The sequence below is a fragment of the Oryctolagus cuniculus genome, chromosome 11 (genome assembly GCF_964237555.1).
Source record: "Oryctolagus cuniculus chromosome 11, mOryCun1.1, whole genome shotgun sequence".
Taxonomy (NCBI): Eukaryota; Metazoa; Chordata; class Mammalia; order Lagomorpha; family Leporidae; genus Oryctolagus; species Oryctolagus cuniculus.
Genome location: NC_091442.1, coordinates 21,634,820 through 21,654,856, shown reverse-complemented (window position 1 = coordinate 21,654,856; position 20,037 = coordinate 21,634,820). Strand labels below are relative to the sequence as shown.

The 20,037-nt window shown below is 47.3% G+C and overlaps 1 protein-coding gene and 1 long non-coding RNA gene across 6 annotated transcripts; one reads left to right on the top strand and one right to left on the bottom strand.

Moving 5' to 3' along the window:
* The first annotated feature begins 8 nt into the window (after positions 1-8).
* Positions 9-1,917, top strand: LOC138844308 (uncharacterized). The gene is made up of 2 exons (XR_011379927.1): positions 9-251; positions 1,674-1,917. It is a non-coding gene; the product is annotated as an uncharacterized lncRNA (long non-coding RNA).
* Positions 1,918-2,942: 1,025 nt separating this feature from the next.
* On the bottom strand, positions 2,943-20,037 carry DSN1 (DSN1 component of MIS12 kinetochore complex). Of its 5 annotated transcripts, none has more exons than XM_008256026.4 (11): positions 19,776-20,037; positions 17,835-17,883; positions 17,317-17,619; positions 14,702-14,775; positions 13,676-13,748; positions 11,053-11,140; positions 10,329-10,388; positions 9,182-9,256; positions 7,028-7,175; positions 5,921-6,008; positions 2,943-5,348 (listed from the first exon to the last, which is right to left on the bottom strand). In XM_008256026.4, exons 1-11 carry the CDS (start codon positions 19,794-19,796, stop codon positions 5,245-5,247), a joined length of 1,083 nt encoding a protein of 360 aa, XP_008254248.1. In that variant the 5' UTR covers positions 19,797-20,037; the 3' UTR covers positions 2,943-5,244. The 5 variants fall into 5 exon arrangements, with proteins under 5 accessions (XP_008254248.1, XP_008254250.1, XP_002710865.2 ...); XM_008256028.4 differs by lacking the exon at positions 19,776-20,037 and adding an exon at positions 19,640-19,757 and having other exon boundaries at positions 4,574-5,348; XM_002710819.5 differs by lacking the exon at positions 17,317-17,619 and having other exon boundaries at positions 5,104-5,348; positions 19,776-19,942.

Below are 20,037 nucleotides of genomic sequence, written 5' to 3'. Positions count from 1 at the left end.
ACTACCGAGAAGATGGTGGCGGCGCTGGGGAAAGCCTGGGGCGCCATCTTGGATGTAGTTTCTCTTGCTGCGGAGTCGGCTGAAATCTGAATCGGAGCGGCCAAGGTACGTGCGGCCACAGCCTCCTCCCCTTCTCCGAGTCCCGTCCCCACGAAGGCCGCAGGAAGCCTCGCAGAGTGTCATCCTCTTCCTAAGGCGGTCCAGAGACGCAGCCGAAGCCACAGGGCGCGTGGAAGAAGGCTTACTGACCAGTGAGTGGACGCAGTAAACAAAATCGAAACCCAAGACTTGGGGCTCCTAACACCTAGGGCTGTGCCAGGACCCCTGGCGCTGCACTGCCCCTCCCTGGAGGATGGCCCACGCGAAGCGTAATTATCTATTTAAATAATAACGCCGAAACGTGCAGGACACAATTTCTCCCCTAAAGGGCTTATTTATTATTGATTGATTATACAAGTAACACTGCTAAAAGTGATATTCTTTTAACAAAATCAGGGAAAAAGGAACAAATAAATATCAACAGACCTCCCAGAGGGCAGTGGTAACACTGCTATTCACCGAGGACAATTCCTGAGCCAAACTTGAGTAAAGCTATTATCAATTAAGCACAGCCCTTTGTTATACTGCTAACATTTACTGAGTGCCATACTGGTTCTAGTCCACTCTGCTACTCTATGTCCTCAGTAAGCTATCTATGCTTGTGTTCCTCATCACAATAAAAAAATTGTTAAGTTATGAGACTGTGGTAAGGACTAAATAGTATGCATATAAAATGCTTAGAGTCCAATACTCCCTTTGTTCTATCATATGTAGCTGTTGAAAACAATCTAAACATTTATCTGAAAGGGGGAGAGAGAGAAAATCAATGTCTTCTCTGCTGGTTCACTCCCCACATGGCCTCAACAGCCTGGGCCCAGCCAGATCTACGTGGGTGGCACTGGGTGGTTCCGAGTATGGGGAGCTGCTTCCCCTTGTCAGTGTACTGCTCAGTACAGAAATAGAGTAAAGTCCCAAAGAGAGTGCAAAAGCAAAAAGCAGGTTCATTTACAGTAAGTGACAAAAGCTGAGCCTGGTGGGTTGGCCTCCTTCATGTAATTTTCTCCTTCCTCCCCCCTTATCGGTAACATCCTGGCCCTTCACCTGCTGCATTCAGTAGGAGGTTGTATTTGGATTGACTTCCCAGTCTGTCTATTAACTCAAAGGGGTGGGTAATTGGATTCTCCAGAGGGAGTTTTCTAGAATTTGCCCAAGATCCACTTTCTTTTTCCTAACTGCCTCAGAGACCGATTTTCCTTATACCAAGGTTCCAAGTACTTGGGCCATCCTCAGCTTCCTCCCCAGGCACATGCGCAGGAAGCTGGATCATAAGCTGAGCAGGCAGGATTCAAATGCAGACTGATAGGGGACGTCAGCTTCACAAGTTGTGGCTTAACTTGCTGCATCATGTCAGCTCCTTAAGCACACTTCTTATCCTTGATTTTTAAAAAATCCTTATAAAAATGCAATACAATGTAACAAATACAATGGAGAAAGGTATAATCACCTTTGGAGAAGTGATTTATCCCAGTTTTTACAGCTGAGGAAAAGAAATTGGGGTTGGCACTGTGGTGTAGCGGGTAAAGCATCCCATATGGGCGCCAGTTTGAGTCCTGGCTGCTCCACTTCCGATCCAGCTCTCTGCTGTGGCCTGGGAAAGCAGTGGAAGATGGTCCGAGTCCTTGGGCCCCTGCACCCATGTAGGAGACCCCGAAGAAGCTCCTGGCTCCTGCCTTCAGATCGATGCAGTTCCGGCCGTTGCGGCCAATTGAGTGAACCAGTGGATGGAAGACCTCTCTCTCTCTCTCTCTCTCTCTCCGCCTCTCCTCTCTCTGTGTAACTCTTTCAAATAAATACATGAATAAATCTTTAAAAAGGAAATGAAGATTCACTGCAAACTCCATGCTCTCTCCACGACACTATTCTGCTTCTGAAAGAGCAGGCAGTTAATGCCACTCCCGATTTTGTTTGTTTAAATTTATTTATTTATTTGAAAGTCAGAGCTAGCGAGATTGAGATCAATCTCCCACCCACTGGTTCAGTCCCCAAATGGTTGCAACAGCCAGGGCTGGCTCAGGTGGAAGCCAGTAACTTCATCCAAGTCTCCCACAGGGTGGCAGGGGTTCAAGCGCTTGGGCCATCTTCTACTGCTTTTCTGAGCTAGATCAGAAGTAGAGCAGCGAGAACAGGAACCAGCGCCCATATGGGATGCCGGTGTCACAGGTGGTGGCTTACCTGCTACACCACAACACTGGCCCCTACTCCTGATTCTTAAATGCTGGTTTTCTGCGAGGCTGGCCAACATTTCCCATCTTGCTCTACTCAGCAGAGTACACGCATTATCCATTTTCAAGTCTTCAGTAATTACACATCAGTAATTCTCAAATTTTGCCTCATGTCCAGACTTCTCTACCCAGTTCTCTACTTGTACACCAGACAGTCTAGTGGACATCCCATCTGGTACCTCAGCTTCCCCATTTCATTAACTGGCCCGAGCTGAACCAGTTGCTCAAGCCTCCAGCACTGCAGCTTGTCGATACCCCAGGGTTAATCTTGCATTACTTAATTTCATCTTTATAGCATCCCTGTGATAGAGTGTCTGTTATTCTTCCAACCTTACAGACAGGAGGTTAAATACCTTTTGCTCAATCATAGCAAGTGAGACAAGAGTTCTATCCATGGGTTTACTCCGCAAATGCCCACAACAGCAGGGCTGAGCCAGGCCACAGCCAGGATACCAGAACCCAGTCAGGTCTCTCATGTGGGTGGCAGGGCCCCACCTGCTGCCTCCCAGGGTACACATTAGTAGGAAGCTGGGTTGGTAGCAGAGGACTGTCACTCTGAAGCAGGTGTCCCAGTGGCATCTGAACTGCAGCAAACTGCCATGCTGAAGTTAGTTTTTAACAAATAGGTCATATGCTACATGTTCCAGACACCACGAGCAACACAGGCAGTCCCACCCCGCTCCTGCACTGCCGACACTTAGCACAAGCTGTCATCTCTCACGCAGATCACTGCAGTAGCCCAGTGCTTTCTCCCACTTTTTTTTACACCTCGCTTGCTTCTATTTCTCACAGCAGCTGCAGCGAGCCTTTAAAAATGTTTTGAGCCTCTTTGTTCTTAGAGCCTTGTAATAACTCTCTATTATCCTTACCCCAGGTCACCCCTCCACTGGTGCTCAGCACTCCTGTCTAGTCTTTTGTTAGTGTCCCAGAATGCTCCACTTGCCCTCTCTCCTTCAGCCTTTGGAAATGCTACTCCTTTTGCCTGAAATACTCACTCCATTTAACTCCATCCTTCCTAAGTCAGCTAAAACATCTCTTCCGTGGAGCTTCCTCTTCGTTTCTTGCATCTCAAAGACAGTGAGCATCGCAAGCATCTGTGTTGTGGTCTCTTCCGGGTTCCTAGAACTGAACCCAGCAGGGACTTGGGAATATGAGCACACCAATGAATAAATAACAAAAGTATGTCGAAGCAAGGAGAAAGGGCAGGCATTGTGGCACAGAGGTTAAGCTGTTGCTTGGGACACCCACATCCCGTATTTAGGTGCCTGGCGCAAGTCCTGGCTTCACTTCCAACCCAGCAGCTTCCTGCTAATGGCATCCAGGGAGGCAGCAGATGGTGGTTCAAGTGCTTGGGGCCCTGCCATCCATATCGGAGACCTGGATGGAGTTCTGGGCTCCTGGCTTGGATCTGGCCCAGGCCTCACTGTTGCAGGCATTTGGGAAGTGAACCAACAGATGCAAGATCTCTTCGTGTTGCTCTGCCTTTCAACCATATGAAAATAAATTTTTGCTTTTTCAAAAGATGCAAGGGGCCAGCATTGTGGCACGGTGGGTTGGGCCACCACCAGTGATGCATGGTTCCAGTTCAAGTCCTGTTGTTGCACTTTTACATAGAGAGGGAGACACAGAGAGACCTTCTACCCACTGGTTTACTTCCCAAATCTCTGCAATGGCCAGGGCTGGGCCAGGCTGAAGCCAGGAGCCCAGAGCTTCTTCTGGGTCTCCCATGTGAGTGGTAGGGGTGCACGCACTGAAGACCACTTTCCGCTGCTTCCTCAGGAGCATCCGCAGGGAGCTGGAACGGAAGTGGAACAGCCAGGCCTTGAACTGGTGCCCATAGGGGATACCAGTGTCCGACTTCAGCTTCACCTGCTACACCACAACACTGGCCTCCTGTACTTGTTGCAGCTGTTTTGGGAGTGAACCAGCAGATGGACGATCTGTCTCTTTCTCTCTATAACTTTGCCTTTCAAATAAAACATATCAATCTTTAAAAAAATTTAAAATGTTTCTAACTCTGTCAAATTAAAAAAAAGATAAATTAAAAATGCAAGGCGATATCACCTCTCCCTGGTGCTTGGGCCAACATTTAAGATTTATTTATTTGAGATGCAGAGTTACAGACAAGAGAGAGGGAGAGAGAGAAAAAGGTCTTACATCCACTGGCTTACTCCCTAAATGGCCAGCAGATAGGAGCTCTCTGTCTGTTCTATGAAATAATAATAATGTAAAAAATGTTTATGCTCAAAACATACACAAAGCAAGGGAAAACTTTAATTGCATGCACTAGTGCAATGCAGATTATTCACAAATACAAAGAACAATTAATAGTAGTACCGATCCTCTTCTTGCCATGAATTTAGAATTCTGGAGGCCAACTGGCTGTTAAAAAGTAAAGCACGAATGACATGGAGAAAAGAATGAGCGGAGCTCCCTTCCAAGCGGATGCCTCGCAAAGACACATGCATTTCCCAACAGTGGAGACTCAGCTCCTCATCTCTGACCACTTTCACAGCCGTGCTGGAAAACCAGTCTTATTCCTGTAGGACCAGAACCCAACTCAGCTCCTAACGTGTTTCATTATACTTGGTCCTAAATGTCTGGATTGCAAAGCCTGAAGAACAGCATGAAGATTTCTGACCACGAAGGACACTTGAGAAACTGGAGCCCTAGTTCCCAAGGTCACCTCAAACAAGCTTCAAGATTTTGCACATTCCTGGAAAAGCTGTCTCTGTAACGTTCCTCAGGATGCATAAATTCCATCACTTTTAGAATAAAGTCCAAGTGCTCTCCATTCAGCCCGTTATCCTCAAGAGGGACTGGGCAGAAGTCTCCAGCTCAGACTGGCACGCAGTCGCCATGTGCTGGGCCACTCTTCTCATCCTCTTCCCTGACTGTCTCGGGGCAGAAGAGCCGCCTGCGGTCACTGACGAGGTCTAGAGCCACGTGTGGTGGGCGGGCTCTGGAGGTGAAGCCTGAGCAGTTTCCGAGCTGGAGAGGAATCCAGCTGCTGCATGCTTTTCTTCTCTGCAGAGGAAAGGAGCCAAAACAGACTGCAATTGAATTCACATGACACGTGCTGCTAACAGACTGTGTGGACACTGTGCCAGGCACTGAGGGGCATTACCGTGACAAACAGGAGCATCTCTGACCTCAGGACAGGGCAGTCTGGGTGGGAAAGCCAGTCACCACTACCACCACGACACACACAGCACACACGAGACACATACGAGAAGGATGGTTGTACAGCAGAGAACGCAGGGCTGCAGGTCAGGAAAAGTGACAGCGGAGCAGCAGCAGTGCATTCTTGAAACAGAGAGAGGGATTAGGCAATGGGAATTTCTTAAGCCTTGGGCTCACCAAAACAACACCATACTTATGGAGAGAGTCTACTGTGCTTTTGTGAAATTGACACTGGGAAGTTCTCACTGACTCTGAGTACCCACAACATCCAACTTATTGTGGAGAGAAAAACAAATCACCAGAGTGAGACGGAGAGAGGTCTTGCCCTCTGGGACTGTATGCTTTGATGGGCAGGTTGCATCCCAGTGCTATCAGACAGAAAACAGCCCGAGCCTGGTGCCCTCAGAGACACTTACCGAGCTGTACTGACACCTTCTGGAGGCACTGGGTACTTTCATCCATAAAGGCCTGCAGCTGCCTCACGGATCCTTGCAGTTCGTCCATCTGCAGACCAAAGAGCTGTGAGCCACCAAGGCCCAGGCTTCTCTGCTGTTCCTGGAACCCACCGCGCAAGCTCCTGCTCAGGAGCCTGGCTTGCTATTCTCTCAGCCTGCAGTGCTGCACCATGCGTTTCATGTTTGCTCCTCCAGAGCCACATCACACTCTTCTCCTGGCCGCTCTCTGGCCAAGGAAGCCCACCCCCCTTGATCTCTGCCAACAGGATGCCAGGTCATGACTTCTGGTGAGCTGTGGCCAAGAAGGAGCACAAACGGGAGGGAGCAGAAAGAGGTCAGACCCAGTCTATCTTTTAAGAAAGAAAAAAATATTTTATTTATTTTAAAGGCAGAGAGAGAAAAAAAGAACTCTTCCATCCATTGTTTCACTCCCCAAATGGCCACAACAACTAGGTTTGGGCCATGTCAAAGCTAGGAGCCATGGGGCTGGCGCTGTGGCACAGTGGGTTAAAGCCCCAGCCTGTAGCACCGGCATCTCATATGGGCACCAGTTCGAGTCCGGGCTGCTCCTCTTCCAATCCAGCTCTCTGCTATGGCCTGGGAAAGCAGTAGAAGACGGCCCAAGTCCTTGGGCCCCTGCACCCATGTGGGAGACCCAGAGGAAGCTCCTGGGTCCTGGCTTCGGATCAACTCAGCTCTGGCCATTGCAGTCATTTGGGAGTGAACCAGTGGAATGGAAGACCTCTCTCTCTGGCTCTACCTCTCTCTGTAACTCTTTCAAATAAAATAAAAATAAATCTTTAAAAAAAGGCTAGGAGCCAGGAACTCAATTCAGAGCTCACATACTTGGGCCATCTTCTGCTGCTTTCCCAGGTGCATTAGCAGGAAGCTGGATTGGAAGCATAGAGTAGCCTGGACTCAAACCAGGAACTCTGCTACGGGATGCAGGCGACCTAAGAGGAAGCTAAGCCCACTACACCACAACACCTATCCCATCAGGCTTTTAATTTCCAAGGATGACAGGGTAGCAAAGCTGATTATTAACTAAACAAACACAAGCTGACTTACCACCAACTCTATACAATCAACAACTTTGCTCTGGTTCTGCAGTATTTTCTGGTAGTCAGGTTTTGTATTAAGAACTTCACTCTGGGAAGACCCACTATACGTTGCAGGTTCCACTCTGATTTCAGTAATTTTGGATTCAGTTGATCCTCTAAAAAAAAAAAAAAAAAAAAAAAAAAAAATAGGGCTTTCAAGGAATTTTATAATCATTTTATACTCCACAACTTCCTTAAAAATTTTATTATTATTTTTCATTTTATTTGAAAAGCAAGAGACAGAGACAGACAGCTCTTCCATCCACTGGCTCACTCCTCAAATGCCTTAACAGTCAGGGCACGGCAACGGTGAAGCCAAAAGCCTGGAGCTCCACCTGAATCTCCGACATGGATGCAGAGCCCCAGAGTACTTGAGCCACTACCTGCCTCCTGGGATGCACGTTAGCAGGAAACTGGAATTGGAAGGCAAGCCAGAACCTGAACTGAGGCACCTTGCCATGAAACGCAGGTGTCCCAAGCACTGTGCCAAAGGCATTCCACCAAAGATTCCCTTCAAAGTAGCCACCGTGAGCTTGAGTCAGTATTCTTCCATGCTATCAGAGACCTATGGACTCTCTTCGAAACGTATGACTAGTATCAATGTTTTTATATCACTGGACTCAAAAAAATGCCAGAAACTTCAGTTTGGTTGACTCCACTTAACAATAAGGTCCCTACACAAAAAGGGTGGTAGGAAGCAGAGTGAAGCCACCACAGCTTCTATCTGAACGCAAAGGCTACAATGGCCCCTTCAATTATCTTATTAAATGAACAGAATGGCGTTCATGAGAACTGATGATGACCCTTACAGCAACTACCAGCATTTTCCAAATGTTTGGTAGGTGCCAGACATGCTAGGTACTTTCCACTCAACCTCATTTACCAAAATAACCCAATGATGTATATTATCCTTATTTTCAAACGGGAGACCCTCAGACTCAGAGATTAAGTGGCATGCCCAAGGTCACAAAACTAAGGAGTATTTAGTTAGGAGCTAAACAGACGGTCTGCTTTCAGAAATAATCCCCTTAGCATATAAGGGGTAGATTTTTATTTATTTTCACTTTCTTTAAAAGGCGCAGAGTCAGAGAGATCTCCCATCCACTGATTCACCACCTACATGCCTGGCTTTAACAGCCAGGGCCGAGCCGTTCCAAAACCAGGAGCCTGGAACTCAGCTGGCTCACCCATGTGAGTGGCGGGGACTGAAGTACTTGAGCTATCACCTGTTGTCTCCCAGGGTGCACATTAACAGGAAGCTGGAATCAGAAGGGGAGCCAGGACTCAAACCCACGCACCCCAACTTGGGATGTGGTATTTTAACTGGCTACACCAAATATCCACCCTAACACGTAAGCTTTGATACAAAAGTTTTTATTCTAAAGCTGCCATCTTACATGTTATCTATCTTCCACAAATGGAATCTGTAAGGGGTGAATAAAATGATGATCGCCATTGCTTGCACTGGGACAGTTTTGTAGAATGTGTTCCTCAAAGCCCCCCCTCTACAGAAAGACCAGTTCCGCAATTAGGGTTTTGGCTAACACTTTGTAGTTCGGTTTCTAGCCAAGATTGTTTGGATAAAAAGCTTAACCCACTGGCTTGTGTGTTCAGTTATATCAAATGCTAGCACAGTCCTATTCTGTATTGACTCAAGACCCAGACAAAGAGCCTCTCTTTCCTTACACCTTTCTCCACGGCTGCCTTTCCTGTATTTGTATCTCCACAAGGCCCTGGCCAGTGATGTCTCCCCTACCTGCAGCTCAAAGGCCATGTGCTCATTAAACTCTCCTGACCACAGTTCCTGGCCCGGTCTCAGGTTGCCACGTACAAGGCAGAGATGTGTCTGTCTCTTCCAGGATGTCAAATGGCTGCCAAGAACACAAAACAGAGACAATTCTGTTCTTGGACTAAAACCAGTGACACCAGCTCTCCCCTGCTTCTCCCTCACTGTCCATTTATGGTCAAAGAGTGCTAATCTATACTTCTCAGCATCCTGATGAGCTGACTGGCCTGTGAGAAAGAATTCATCGTTCAATTTGTGCTAAAAGAACTGAACTAAACTCAAGTCAACCCCACAGAGTAACAAGATAGCTTCTGATTCCCATTTCACAGATCTAACCTGGATATCATCTCTTCAGCCTCTTTCTGGTAGTGCAACAAGAGCTGATCCCACGTCTGACGCTCTGAAGAAAACCTACAGAACCAGAGGGAAAACAGTTCAGTTGATCATCTCATTCTGAAATACTCAGGGCAACAGTAAGCACATTAGGCATATAATCTGGTTATAAAACACAAATAAAAGATTCATTAAAGGATTAGAAAGCACAGCTGATTCAGAGGCTATTAATTTAACCAAATCAAACATGAGCACTTAAAATCAAATTAACATCTTTATTCTCTAGACTCCATTCTATAAAACTGGCAACCAGCAGAGCCCACAGAAATCTCAACATGGGGGTGGGTATTGTGGTGCTGTGGATTAAAGCTGCTGTTTGGGATGCCCACATCTCATCCCATATCGGAGTTCCTGCACTTCAAATAGATAAACATTTTTTAAAAATCAACAAATGCCACTGTTTAAAAAAAAAAACTCAATATGTAGCCTGTTTTCTTTTTAAATAAATTTTTTTTAAATATTTTTTTTAACAGGCAGAGTGGACAGTGAGAGAGACAGAGAGAAAGGTCTTCCTTTGCTGTTGGTTCACCCTCCAATGGTCACCGCAGCCGGCACGCTGCAGCCGGCACACCGTGCTGATCCGATGGTAGGAGCCAGGTACTTATCCTGGTCTCCCATGGGGTGCAGGGCCCAAGCACTTGGGCCATCCTCCACTGCACTCCCAGGCCACAGCAGAGAGCTGGCCTGGAAGAGGGGCAACCGGGACAGAATCCGGCGCCCTAACCGGGACTAGAACCCGGTATGCCAGTGCCGCAAGGCGGAGGATTAGCCTAGTAAGCCGCGGCGCCGGCAAAGATTCATTTATTTTAAAAAGCCAAACTTAGAAAGAAACAGAGATCTGCTGCTTTTCCCAGGCCATTAGCAGGGAGATGGACTGGAAATTAGCAGCCAGGACTTGAACCACCCATATGGGATGCTGGCATCACAGGCAGTGGCTTTACCCTTTACGCCACAGTGCCAGACCCTCAGTATATAGCCTTCTAACTTCTGCTTTTGAAGCACAATATTTACCATTAACTTTACCCAGGTTTAGTTATTTTCCCAGATGGAGAACAAATTTCCCAACAAAGCTTCATTCATTTTTACTTACTTTGTTATATATTCTTTCATCTCAGCCACTGAAGTTTCCAGAGACAAATCTGATGCTTTTCTGCAAAACAGACAGAATTAAGAGATTAACACAAATCTTTAAAAAAAAAAAAAGCTTGTTTCTCTCTCTCTCACTGTCCACTCTGCCTGTCCAAAAAAAAAAAAAAAAAAAAAAAAAAAAAGTGGATTAGCTAGGACTAAAAACTAGCATTCTGATACAGGATGTGGGTATCCTAAGCAGTGGTATAACCTGCTGCACACAATACATGCCTCCATTTTATTTTTTAAAGATTTATTTATTTGAAAGGCAGAGTTACATAGAGAAGGACAGGCAGTGACAGTGTGAGAGAGAGACACAGAGAGAGAGAGAGAGAGAGAGAGAGAGAGAAAGAGGGATGGATGGAGAAAGAGGTCCTCCATTCCACTGGTTCATTCCCCAATTGGCCACAACAGCTGGAGCTGCGCTGATCTGAAGCCAGGAGCCTAGAGCTTCCTCCAGGTCTCCCCATACGGGTGCAGGGGCCCAAGGACTTGGACCATCTTCTGCTGTTTTCCCAGGCCATAGTAGAGAGCTGGACTGGAAGTGGAGCAGTCGAGACTCAAACTGGTGCCCATATGGGATGCCAGCACTGCAGGGGGCAGCTTTACTCACTATGCCACAGCATCAGCCCCAATAAATAAGTCCTAGAGAAAAAAAAAAAAAAAAGGAAGGGAATTGCTCTTACCTTTCTGAATCTTCAAAACATCTTTGTAGAGTCCCATCACTTTCTAGTCTCTCTGTGAAATGTTTCAATTCTTCAGAAAGAGAAGACGCTGGAGAGAATAAGTTTATATATTACAAAACAGAAAGAACATCATTTTCACAAGGGGCTGCTGACAGAGACATGACATCCTGAAGGTGTCTCAGGTCTGGGACCACCGCTGCATTCTGGCTCCTCAACCACCTGACGATAGGTAGGCAGGGAGATGGTATCTTTTTCCTCCAGCAAGTACGGATAAAGTGAAAGACAATTCCTCTTCTTGACATTTGTAAGAACTGCTTTCCTGCATTACTAGTGAAAAACCAGTCAAAAAGGCGTATCTGCACTGACAGTTCCCTCTTTTCAAGGGAACTGCTGGCACTGGAAGGGAAAACATTGCCGAAGATAGGCAACAGGCAAGAGTGTAATGAAAAATACTGGAGGCAAATGAAAAATTACAGGGATAAGGTGAAAACAGGTCTCTGCAAGTCTCTGCTGTACTTGAGAGAGGGCACTGTTAAATTCAGCTGAGGCGCCGGAGCTGTGGCATAGCAGGTAAAGATGCTGCCTGCAGTACTGGCATCCCATATGGTGCCATTTTGAGTCCTGGCTGCTCCACTTCCGATTCAGATCCCTGCTAATGTGCCTGGGAAAGTAGCGAAAGGCCCAAGAACCTGGACCCCTGGACCCATGTGGGAGACCAAGAAGCTTCTGACTGTGGATCAGCCCAGCTCTGGCCATTGTGGCCATTTGTTGAGTGAACCAGTGGCTTGAAGACCTGTCTCTCCCTCTCTATCTCTGCCTCTCAAATAAATAAATCTTTTTTTTAAAAATGCTTATCCTCTTCAAAGGAACAAAGATGTCCAGCTGCCACCTGCCAAGCTGTCATCCCATATGAGTGTCAGTTCAAGTCCTGGCTAATGCATCTGGGAAAGCAGCAGAGAATGGCCCAAGTGCTTGTGCCCCTGCCACCTCTATGTAAGACCCAGAAATTCCAGGCTCCTAGCTTCTGCCTAGCCCAGTCCTAACCATTGTGGCCATTTGGGGAGTAGATGGAAGATCTTTTTCTTTCTAACTCAGCCTTTCAAATAAATAAGTAAATAAATAAAATCTTTTTTTTTTTTTTTAACAGGCAGAGTGGACAGTGAGAGAGAGAGAGACAGAGAGAAAGGTCTTCCCTTGCCGTTGGTTCACCCTCCAATGGCAGCTGCAGCCAGCATACCGCGCTGATCCGAAGCCAGGAGCCAGGTGCTTTTCCTGGTCTTCCATGGGGTGCAGGGCCCAAGCACCTGGGCCATCCTCCACTGCACTCCCTGGCCACAGCAGAGAGCTGGCCTGGAAGAGGGGCAACCGGGACAGAATCCAGCGCCCTGACCGGGACTAGAACCTGGTATGATGGCGCTGCTAGGCAGAGGATTAGCCTAGTGAGCCACGGCTCCGGCCAATAAATAAAATCTTATTTAAAAAGACTGAAACTAAGCCGGCGCCGTGGCTCAATAGGCTAATCCTCCACCTTGCGGCGCCGGCACACCGGGTTCTAGTCCCGGTCGGGGCACCGGATTCTGTCCCGGTTGCCCCTCTTCCAGGCCAGCTCTCTGCTGTGGCCAGGGAGTGCAGTGGAGGATGGCCCAGGTGCTTGGGCCCTGCACCCCATGGGAGACCAGGAAAAGCACCTGGATCCTGGCTCCTGCCATCGGATCAGCGCGGTGCGCCGGCTGCAGCGGCGGCCATTGGAGAGTGAACCAACGGCAAAGGAAGACCTTTCTCTCTGTCTCTCTCTCACTGTCCACTCTGCCTGTCAAAAAAAAAAAAAAAAAAAAAAAAGACTGAAACTGAAACTACAAAATTTCATCTATCACTTATCAAATAGTAAGACAATCTAAAGTTTGATAAAATTATTGGTGAGAATATGAAACAAGTATTTGCACATATCGCCGGTCAGAGAATAAATTAATCTAATCTTTTAGGAAGGCAATCTGGCAATTTCTATCATTTCATTTGGCATAGTCAGTTCCAATTCTAGGACTTCATCTTATTTTCACTTGTCTATGTGCCAAAAGGCTTTTGTAAAAAAAGAAAAAATGGGGTATTAACTACATTATTCACGGTAATAGCAAAAGACAGAAAAATCCTAAAAGCCTCTCAGTAAAGAACTGGCTCAGTAAAATCTGGTTCCTTTCTATAATGGCATATATATGGCTACCAAAATGTTATGGCAACTCTCTGGATATGGAATAAGCTGCAAGATTTTTAACCTAACAAGAAAAGTACACAGGTTATATATTCATATGATTTTAATGGATATTTGGAAAGGCAATAAATGTCTGAAAGGGTACACAAATTGGCAGGAGTTCCTCTAGGAGAGGAGCTGTGACTGGGGGAGGGGTGGAAGTGAGGATTACTTTTCACTTCCATACCTTCTAAGCTTCATAAATAATATTCCTTTTTTTTAAATCAATTAAAAAACAAGCAAACAAACAAAACAGCCAGGAGCTTATTTGACGAGGAAGTAGCCCCTATAAATGGTGATGCTGCCAGGTAGGCTTTAGCTGACCTTCAGGGAGGGAGCAGCCCAGGGGCAAAATTCACTTTGCCCTGATCAACTCACCTTTCATTCTGAAACTTTCAAGACTGAAGCCCTCAGCGTCCTTTAGGAAAGGTTCAAGTTTCTGAACAGAGAACTAAATAAAGAAAAGCATTTTCAGTACAACAATCACAATTTTGCAGGACAGTGTGAAGTTCATGTAACTTTATGATATTCAATAAATGTGAAACTAAACATGATTTAATTTTTAAACTTAGGATTTTTTCATATAAACAAATAAATAGATCAGAAAAACCTTTTGTTACTCAGACTATACATTCTTATTTTTGGTCCAGAAAAAGACCATCTAATTCACACAAATGAACTTGCTCAGCTAAACTGACCTAAGTGCAGTCATCCCTCAGTACCCATGGGGTACCCGCTCCAAGACTCCCCACCCCTACCCTAAGTTATAAAAATCTGTGGACGTTATGCAAGTCCTCTCATATACTTTAAATCATCTCCAGACTATTTACACTACCCAATATAAACATTTTATCAGTAGTTACCATATTATCTAGGAATAATAATAAAGGTCTGAACACGTTCAGGACGGATGCAACTTTTTCCCCAACATTTTGGATTTCTAGTTGGCTGCATCTGCAGATGAGGAACTTCTGGATGTGGAAGGCCCACTGTGCCAGTCAGCCTATAATTCACAACTTAAACTGTACCACGTGGCTCAGACACCAGTTAGCACGCGGTCGGGCTTCATAGGCCTGCTATCAGTTAGTTTTACCTCCACCCACTCTGAATTGCCATCACTGGCAGCCACTAGGCAACATCCATACCAGCAGATCTCTGACAAGTGACTCCTCAGTCAGCAGCAGCAGCACCAAGAGAATTGCGAGAACTCAGCCCAGGAAGAAATGAGCTGCTGGGATTAAGTTTGGCCTTTAAATTAATCCCAACCAGAGAGAAAAATATCTTTTAATCTTAACTGGTTCCTCACACAGTATGGATATCTCTTTGAAGTTGTCACAATAGCAGTTTAAGGGAGGGAAGAGAGGAAAGAATGAAAGCAAGCACTGCCCTGTCCAGGAATCTCACCTGGAAACTGGAGAGCAGGAGACAGCTGAGCCGCTTGCTTTCTGCGAGGTCGGCACTGATGGACCTGCTGAGCTCTAACACAGAACATGGCCACGGTTAAGGCTTACACACTTACACAGTCAGCAAAGCAGCAAAGCTGAAAAACGTCCTCCTTGAGGCAATCCAGTTTAAGGAAAGAAGCTCCTTTTTCTGAACAAGAGAGAATTCTGATTTTTCCAGGGTCACTGAAGAATAAAGTTTAGCCATTTGTGCACCCAAACTTTAAAAAAATGTATAGAATTTATGTACTACATATTGTTTTGTTAAACAAGGTAAAAAAATAATTCAACTTTTTTTGATGATTGATTCAGATTCACTATTCAAATGAAGGAAATGGGGACATTTGAACAGTTTTATATGGCAGGCACTGAAGTGTGCTTTTAAATACATCAGATTAGGAATCCTCTTACAAACCGTGAGCTCCATTTTACATACAGGGAAGCTGAAGCTCAGAGGGGAAATGATTTGAGGCCATGGATTGGTGGAACCAGAATCCACCTCCAAGTTGGTCCCAAAGCTCTGTGTGTTTCCCTCTAAGCCCATACTCCCTCACCCTAATGATCTAATAAAAAGATTAACAAATAACTAACATGTGCTGAACACTTATAACATAAAAGACATTTCATTAAATACTATACACATCTCACTAATATTTGGGGCAAGTATCTCGCCAGTTCCATTTTGATGACAGATCATCAAGCTGAGGCACAAAGGCTGGGTAATGGGCAACTTGCCAAGGTCACACAGAGGGTTACGAGGCTTAACTGGCTGGGCACTGAGACCTCAAACAATTTCAAGATAGTAGACTTTTTTCAATGTCCATTCAAAAACAAACATTATACAACAGAGGAAGTCTGCTTTGAGAATTCAGAAAATTCATGTCAGTTTGCTATCCAGTTCCAGCTGGCTGTGTTTTTCAAGTTCTCTTGTCTCCTGGACTAATTCTCACTGCTGTTAGTCAAAAACAGGATACTTCCTGTCTATAACCAAGGAAACCTGGCAGGTGGCCAAGAATAACCAATCTCATTACATTAGTGATTTTTCTGTTATACAGAATTTTAACTCTAAACACTCTGGAGCGCAGATGAAGACAGGGCTAATCTTGGAGAACTACTACTGTTTTCTTGGCACGTGTTGGTCGGCAGTAAAGTGCACGGGCACTGAGGCAGCAACTTTTTTTTTTTTTTTTTTTGACAGGCAGAGTAGACAGTGAGAGAGACAGAGAGAAAGGTCTTCCTTTTGCCGTTGGTTCACTCTCCAATGGCCGCCGCAGCCAGTGCACCGGGCTGATCTGATAGCAGGAGCCAGGTACTTCTCCTGGTCTCCCATGGGGTGCAGGGCCCAAGTACTTGGGCCATCCTCCACTGCACTCCCAGGCCACAGCAGAGAGCTGGCCTGGAAGAGGGGCAACCGGGACAGAATCCGGCGCCCCGACCGGGACTAGAACCTGGTGTGCCGGCGCCACTAGGCAGAGGATTAGCCTAGTGAGCCGCGGCGCCGGCCTGCAGCAACTTTTTGATGTGCTCAGTAGGCTCTGCTACCCAGACTGTCTGCTGCCCTTCAGACCACCTGTAAGTGAGGTAATACATTACAGTGATCACAACAGGGAGCTGACACTTAGCCTGGAGTTAAGGCACCACATCCCAAATCAGTGTGCCTGCGTTCAGTTCCTGGATCTGGCTCCTAACTCCAGCTTCCTGCCATGTAGACCCTGGGAGGAAGTGGTGCCAGCTGAAGTAATTAGGTCCTGCCACCCATATGGCAGAGTTGGACTGAGCTCCCGGCTCTGGCTGTGGCCCCGGTTCAGCCCTGGTCATTGAGGGCATCTGGGGGATGAACCAGCAGACTACAGCTCTGTTTCTCTTAAATAATAAACTTAATTATTTCTAAAGTAATCACAGCAGTTTAACATTTGAGGGCTTCCTGCGTCAACTCATCTCCTCACACATAACCCTATTTCGCTTCAGTGTACTAATGAGGACCTTCAGGCCAAGGAGGGGAAGTGGTCAGCTCAAGGTCACACAGCTAGCACATTCTTCAGGGCTGTGTTCCACTTTCCACGTCATACCCTGCACCTTGATGCCCCGAGGCTGTTGCTAACTCAAACTCACACAAATCACAGTCAAATACAACAGCCCTAAAAAATCAGGTTTTCACTCTCACTACTTTTATGTGCCCCTTCGCTCAGGCATTTCCGGTTCTGAAGGCTAATCAGGATTCAAGTCTTCCTCCTTCTGTTCCACATTAGGGGATGAGGCACAAAGTCTCAGGAAGGAATTTTTAAAGCAGAGGTGGATGGTGAACAATTAGAAATCAGAATTTCTGTTCATGACAGCTAATAATATGATCTAAATAGCAATAATACTGAACACTTACTAGGTGTCTGACATCAGTACTCAGAGACAGAGTATCCCACCGGCAGGTGCTATTATCTCCATTTTATAGAAGAGAAAACGGAGGCTCAGAGAGGTGAATCTATCTGCTCAAAGTCAGAGCTATTCCACTATCTTGCTGCCACTCTTGCCTGCCTCTGCTCTGAGCTGGACCCTCCTTGTCTTGTGCACACAGCACCCCACCTGTGATGCCCTGGTGAAAGGGAGCCAGTGACTTCCGCCGGTTTGTTTCTTTCATACTTGCTCGCCGCCAGGACTGCCTCCTATCTTGACGAAGGGCAGGCTGTTCTTGAGGGGACAAACGAAGGGACTTTGACAGAAGTGCTTCCTGGTGGCTGAGATCACAACTTGCCCACTTTTCAGGGCTAGACCCAAGATGAATTCTTTCCTTGGCAACATCTCGAGTCATCTCCAGGGAGGCTTCCACAGGATTGAGATTTGATTCCAATGGATGACCATGGGTCTTGGACGTCACTGGTTCCTCTTCTAGCATTTGTTATAAAAAAAAAAAATACAAAATCAAACCCACCACAAGTAAGTATCTGAGCAAAAAGGTGGAAAAAGAAAGTGCACGAGTATGCTCTCAGAGCACAGAAAAGCATTTGTGCAGTACATGAACATGTGATTCCAGGACAGGATGCAGGCACAGCCCAGAAGCGGAACCCAAGGTGAGCCGTACTGCGTTCACAGCAAGTACTCACCTTCTACCGTCTCTGCTCCAGTCACTGATGCCATCCTGGATGGAGGGCTCTGAAACAGGAAAACGGGGTGACCTGTTCTCCCCAGTGCAGCTCCAGGCTCACAGGGCTTTACTGACCCGGAACAGGCCTGTGCTTCCCAGGCTCTCCAAAATGTCCTCACCCCCCTCCTCCACAGAGAGCATCAGCAGGGCTCATCGCCTCCCGTTCTGAATTCCCACAGAACTTACTGCTGCAAGTTCCTATTCACTTAACACACACCCTGCCTGATTCCAGGTAAGTGACAAGTCCCTGATTCAGCTGATGGCTTTAAGATCAATGTGGTCCTCCAAGGTAAAAAAAATCACATCATCGCCCTTTTACTTACTACTCAGTTCTCTAGATCCAAAGTCCTATATGTTCTTCAAGTTATCTCTAAATCTTTCTCTTTCCCAGCTACTAGCTTAGTTCAGCCTCATCATTTCTGTCCCCTCGTCCATGAACATCTAACAGTCTCTGCCACTTTTCCTGCATCCAACTTTATTCCTCCCACTTCATTCTTTAAAGACAGCTGCAGAGGTTTTTCCAAAATGCATCCAACACCCCGCATAAGCTGGTCCTAATCTACCCATTTCTGCCCTCTCCCGCTACTCCTATTCGCTGGACTACTTCTGAATCTTTAAACACATCTGTCCATCCATGCGGGGTCATCAAAACACTCATGGGGGGGCCGGCGCTGTGGCATAGCAGTGCCGGCATCCCTTATGGGCGCTGGTTTGGGTCCCAGCTGCTCCACTTCCGATCCAGCTCTCTGCTATGGCCTGGGAAAGCAGTAGAAGATGGCCCAAGTCCTTGGGCCCCTGCACCCACGTGGGAGGCCCAGAGGAAGCTCCTGGCTCCTGGCTTCGGATCAGCCCAGCTCTGGCCATTGCAGCCATCTGGGGAGTGAACCAGCAGATGGAAGATCTCTCTCTCTCTCTCTGCCTCTCCTTCTTCTGTGTAACTCTAACTCTTTAAAATAAATCGTAAAATAAAATAAAATCTTTAAAAAAAAAAAAGGAAGACTACTCTCTCTCTCTGCCTCTCTGTAACACCGCCTTTCAAATAAATGTATCTTTTTTAAAAAATTCATGGGAAACGCGTATTATAAAAAAACTGCATGGGTTTAAATTTTTTTTGCACCAATATAGATGCTCTTTTAATCCTACATTTCCACCAACTTTCTCAGGTTTCTTCACACTTGCACAACTTACTCCTCCTTCCCAATCTAGCTTAAATCTGAAGTTTTCTCAACACTTTGGCACAGCTGGTGGCCACACCCCTTGGTCTCCCTGGCATTGGCTGTGAAGTGATGACACGTCTTGTCTTGCCCAGCTGGACTGCATTGTTTTCCTAGTGCCTGTCGCTGACAACGGACAGGGCAAGGGCAGGGACACCCGTCCCTCCCAGCACAAGCCGTAAAGAGAAACGCCTGTGCTGATCCACACGAGGGGAACAGAACCACGAAACCCCCTGCCCTGACGACCGTGGGGCACATACTCAGCAATGGTCACCGGTTAAGCGCGCTTCCGGCCCCGAGGCACTTTATCTGCGTCCTCGTTACGCACGACTCAAAGTGCCATCAAAGACGCGCGCGGTGGCCCGGGCAACTGAGGTTCTTTCACAGTGGGCAAAGAGCCGGACCCACGCTCGTTACAAACGCGCCCAGCCGGAGGGGAGAGGCGACTTTCGCACCCGGGCCGGCGACCACCCCCTTTGACTCTCCAGGGGTCTCGACCGCCCGCTCTGCCGGAACGGAAGGCGCGGCCCGCCCTGGGGTTTCCTCTCACCCCACAGGTCGCAGCGCCCCCGGGCCCCACTCCCCCAGCGCCTGCTCGCGCAGGGCCCAGGGGTCCGGCGCTAGGGAAGCTGCTTGGTGCGGCGCGAGCGGGCGCACACCCGGGGAGAGGTCTGCGACTTCCTGACCTCACAGCGACGCCCGTCCATCCCAGGGCCTCCGTTCCTGAAGCACAAGGCCGCAGGTCGCTCTCTCCGCGGCCCCAGCCCTCTGTGCCACTGCGGCCGGTCCTCCTCGGTATCAGCGGGGTGTGGAGCCCGCCGTCTACGTCATCGCCGCGGCGTCCGAAACTCCCGCCAATCGAGAGCGCATGCGCGGCCGCCAGCCGCTCGGGCACGCGCGCACAGAGCGGCGGCCAGCGACTCGGCGCATGCGCACACCGGTGTTCCA

Bases quoted from the DNA above. Each gene is read 5' to 3' on its own strand.
- DSN1 (XM_008256026.4), bottom strand. From the start codon at position 19,796: ATGGACGGGCGTCGCTGTGAG. The intron at 17,884-19,775 runs GTCAGGAAGTCG...TTCCTGTTTCAG, and splicing joins TGGACGGGCGTCGCTGTGAG to AGCCCTCCATCCAGGATGGC. The intron at 6,009-7,027 runs GTAAGTCAGCTT...TTTGGTCTGCAG, and splicing joins TTGATTGTATAGAGTTGGTG to ATGGACGAACTGCAAGGATC.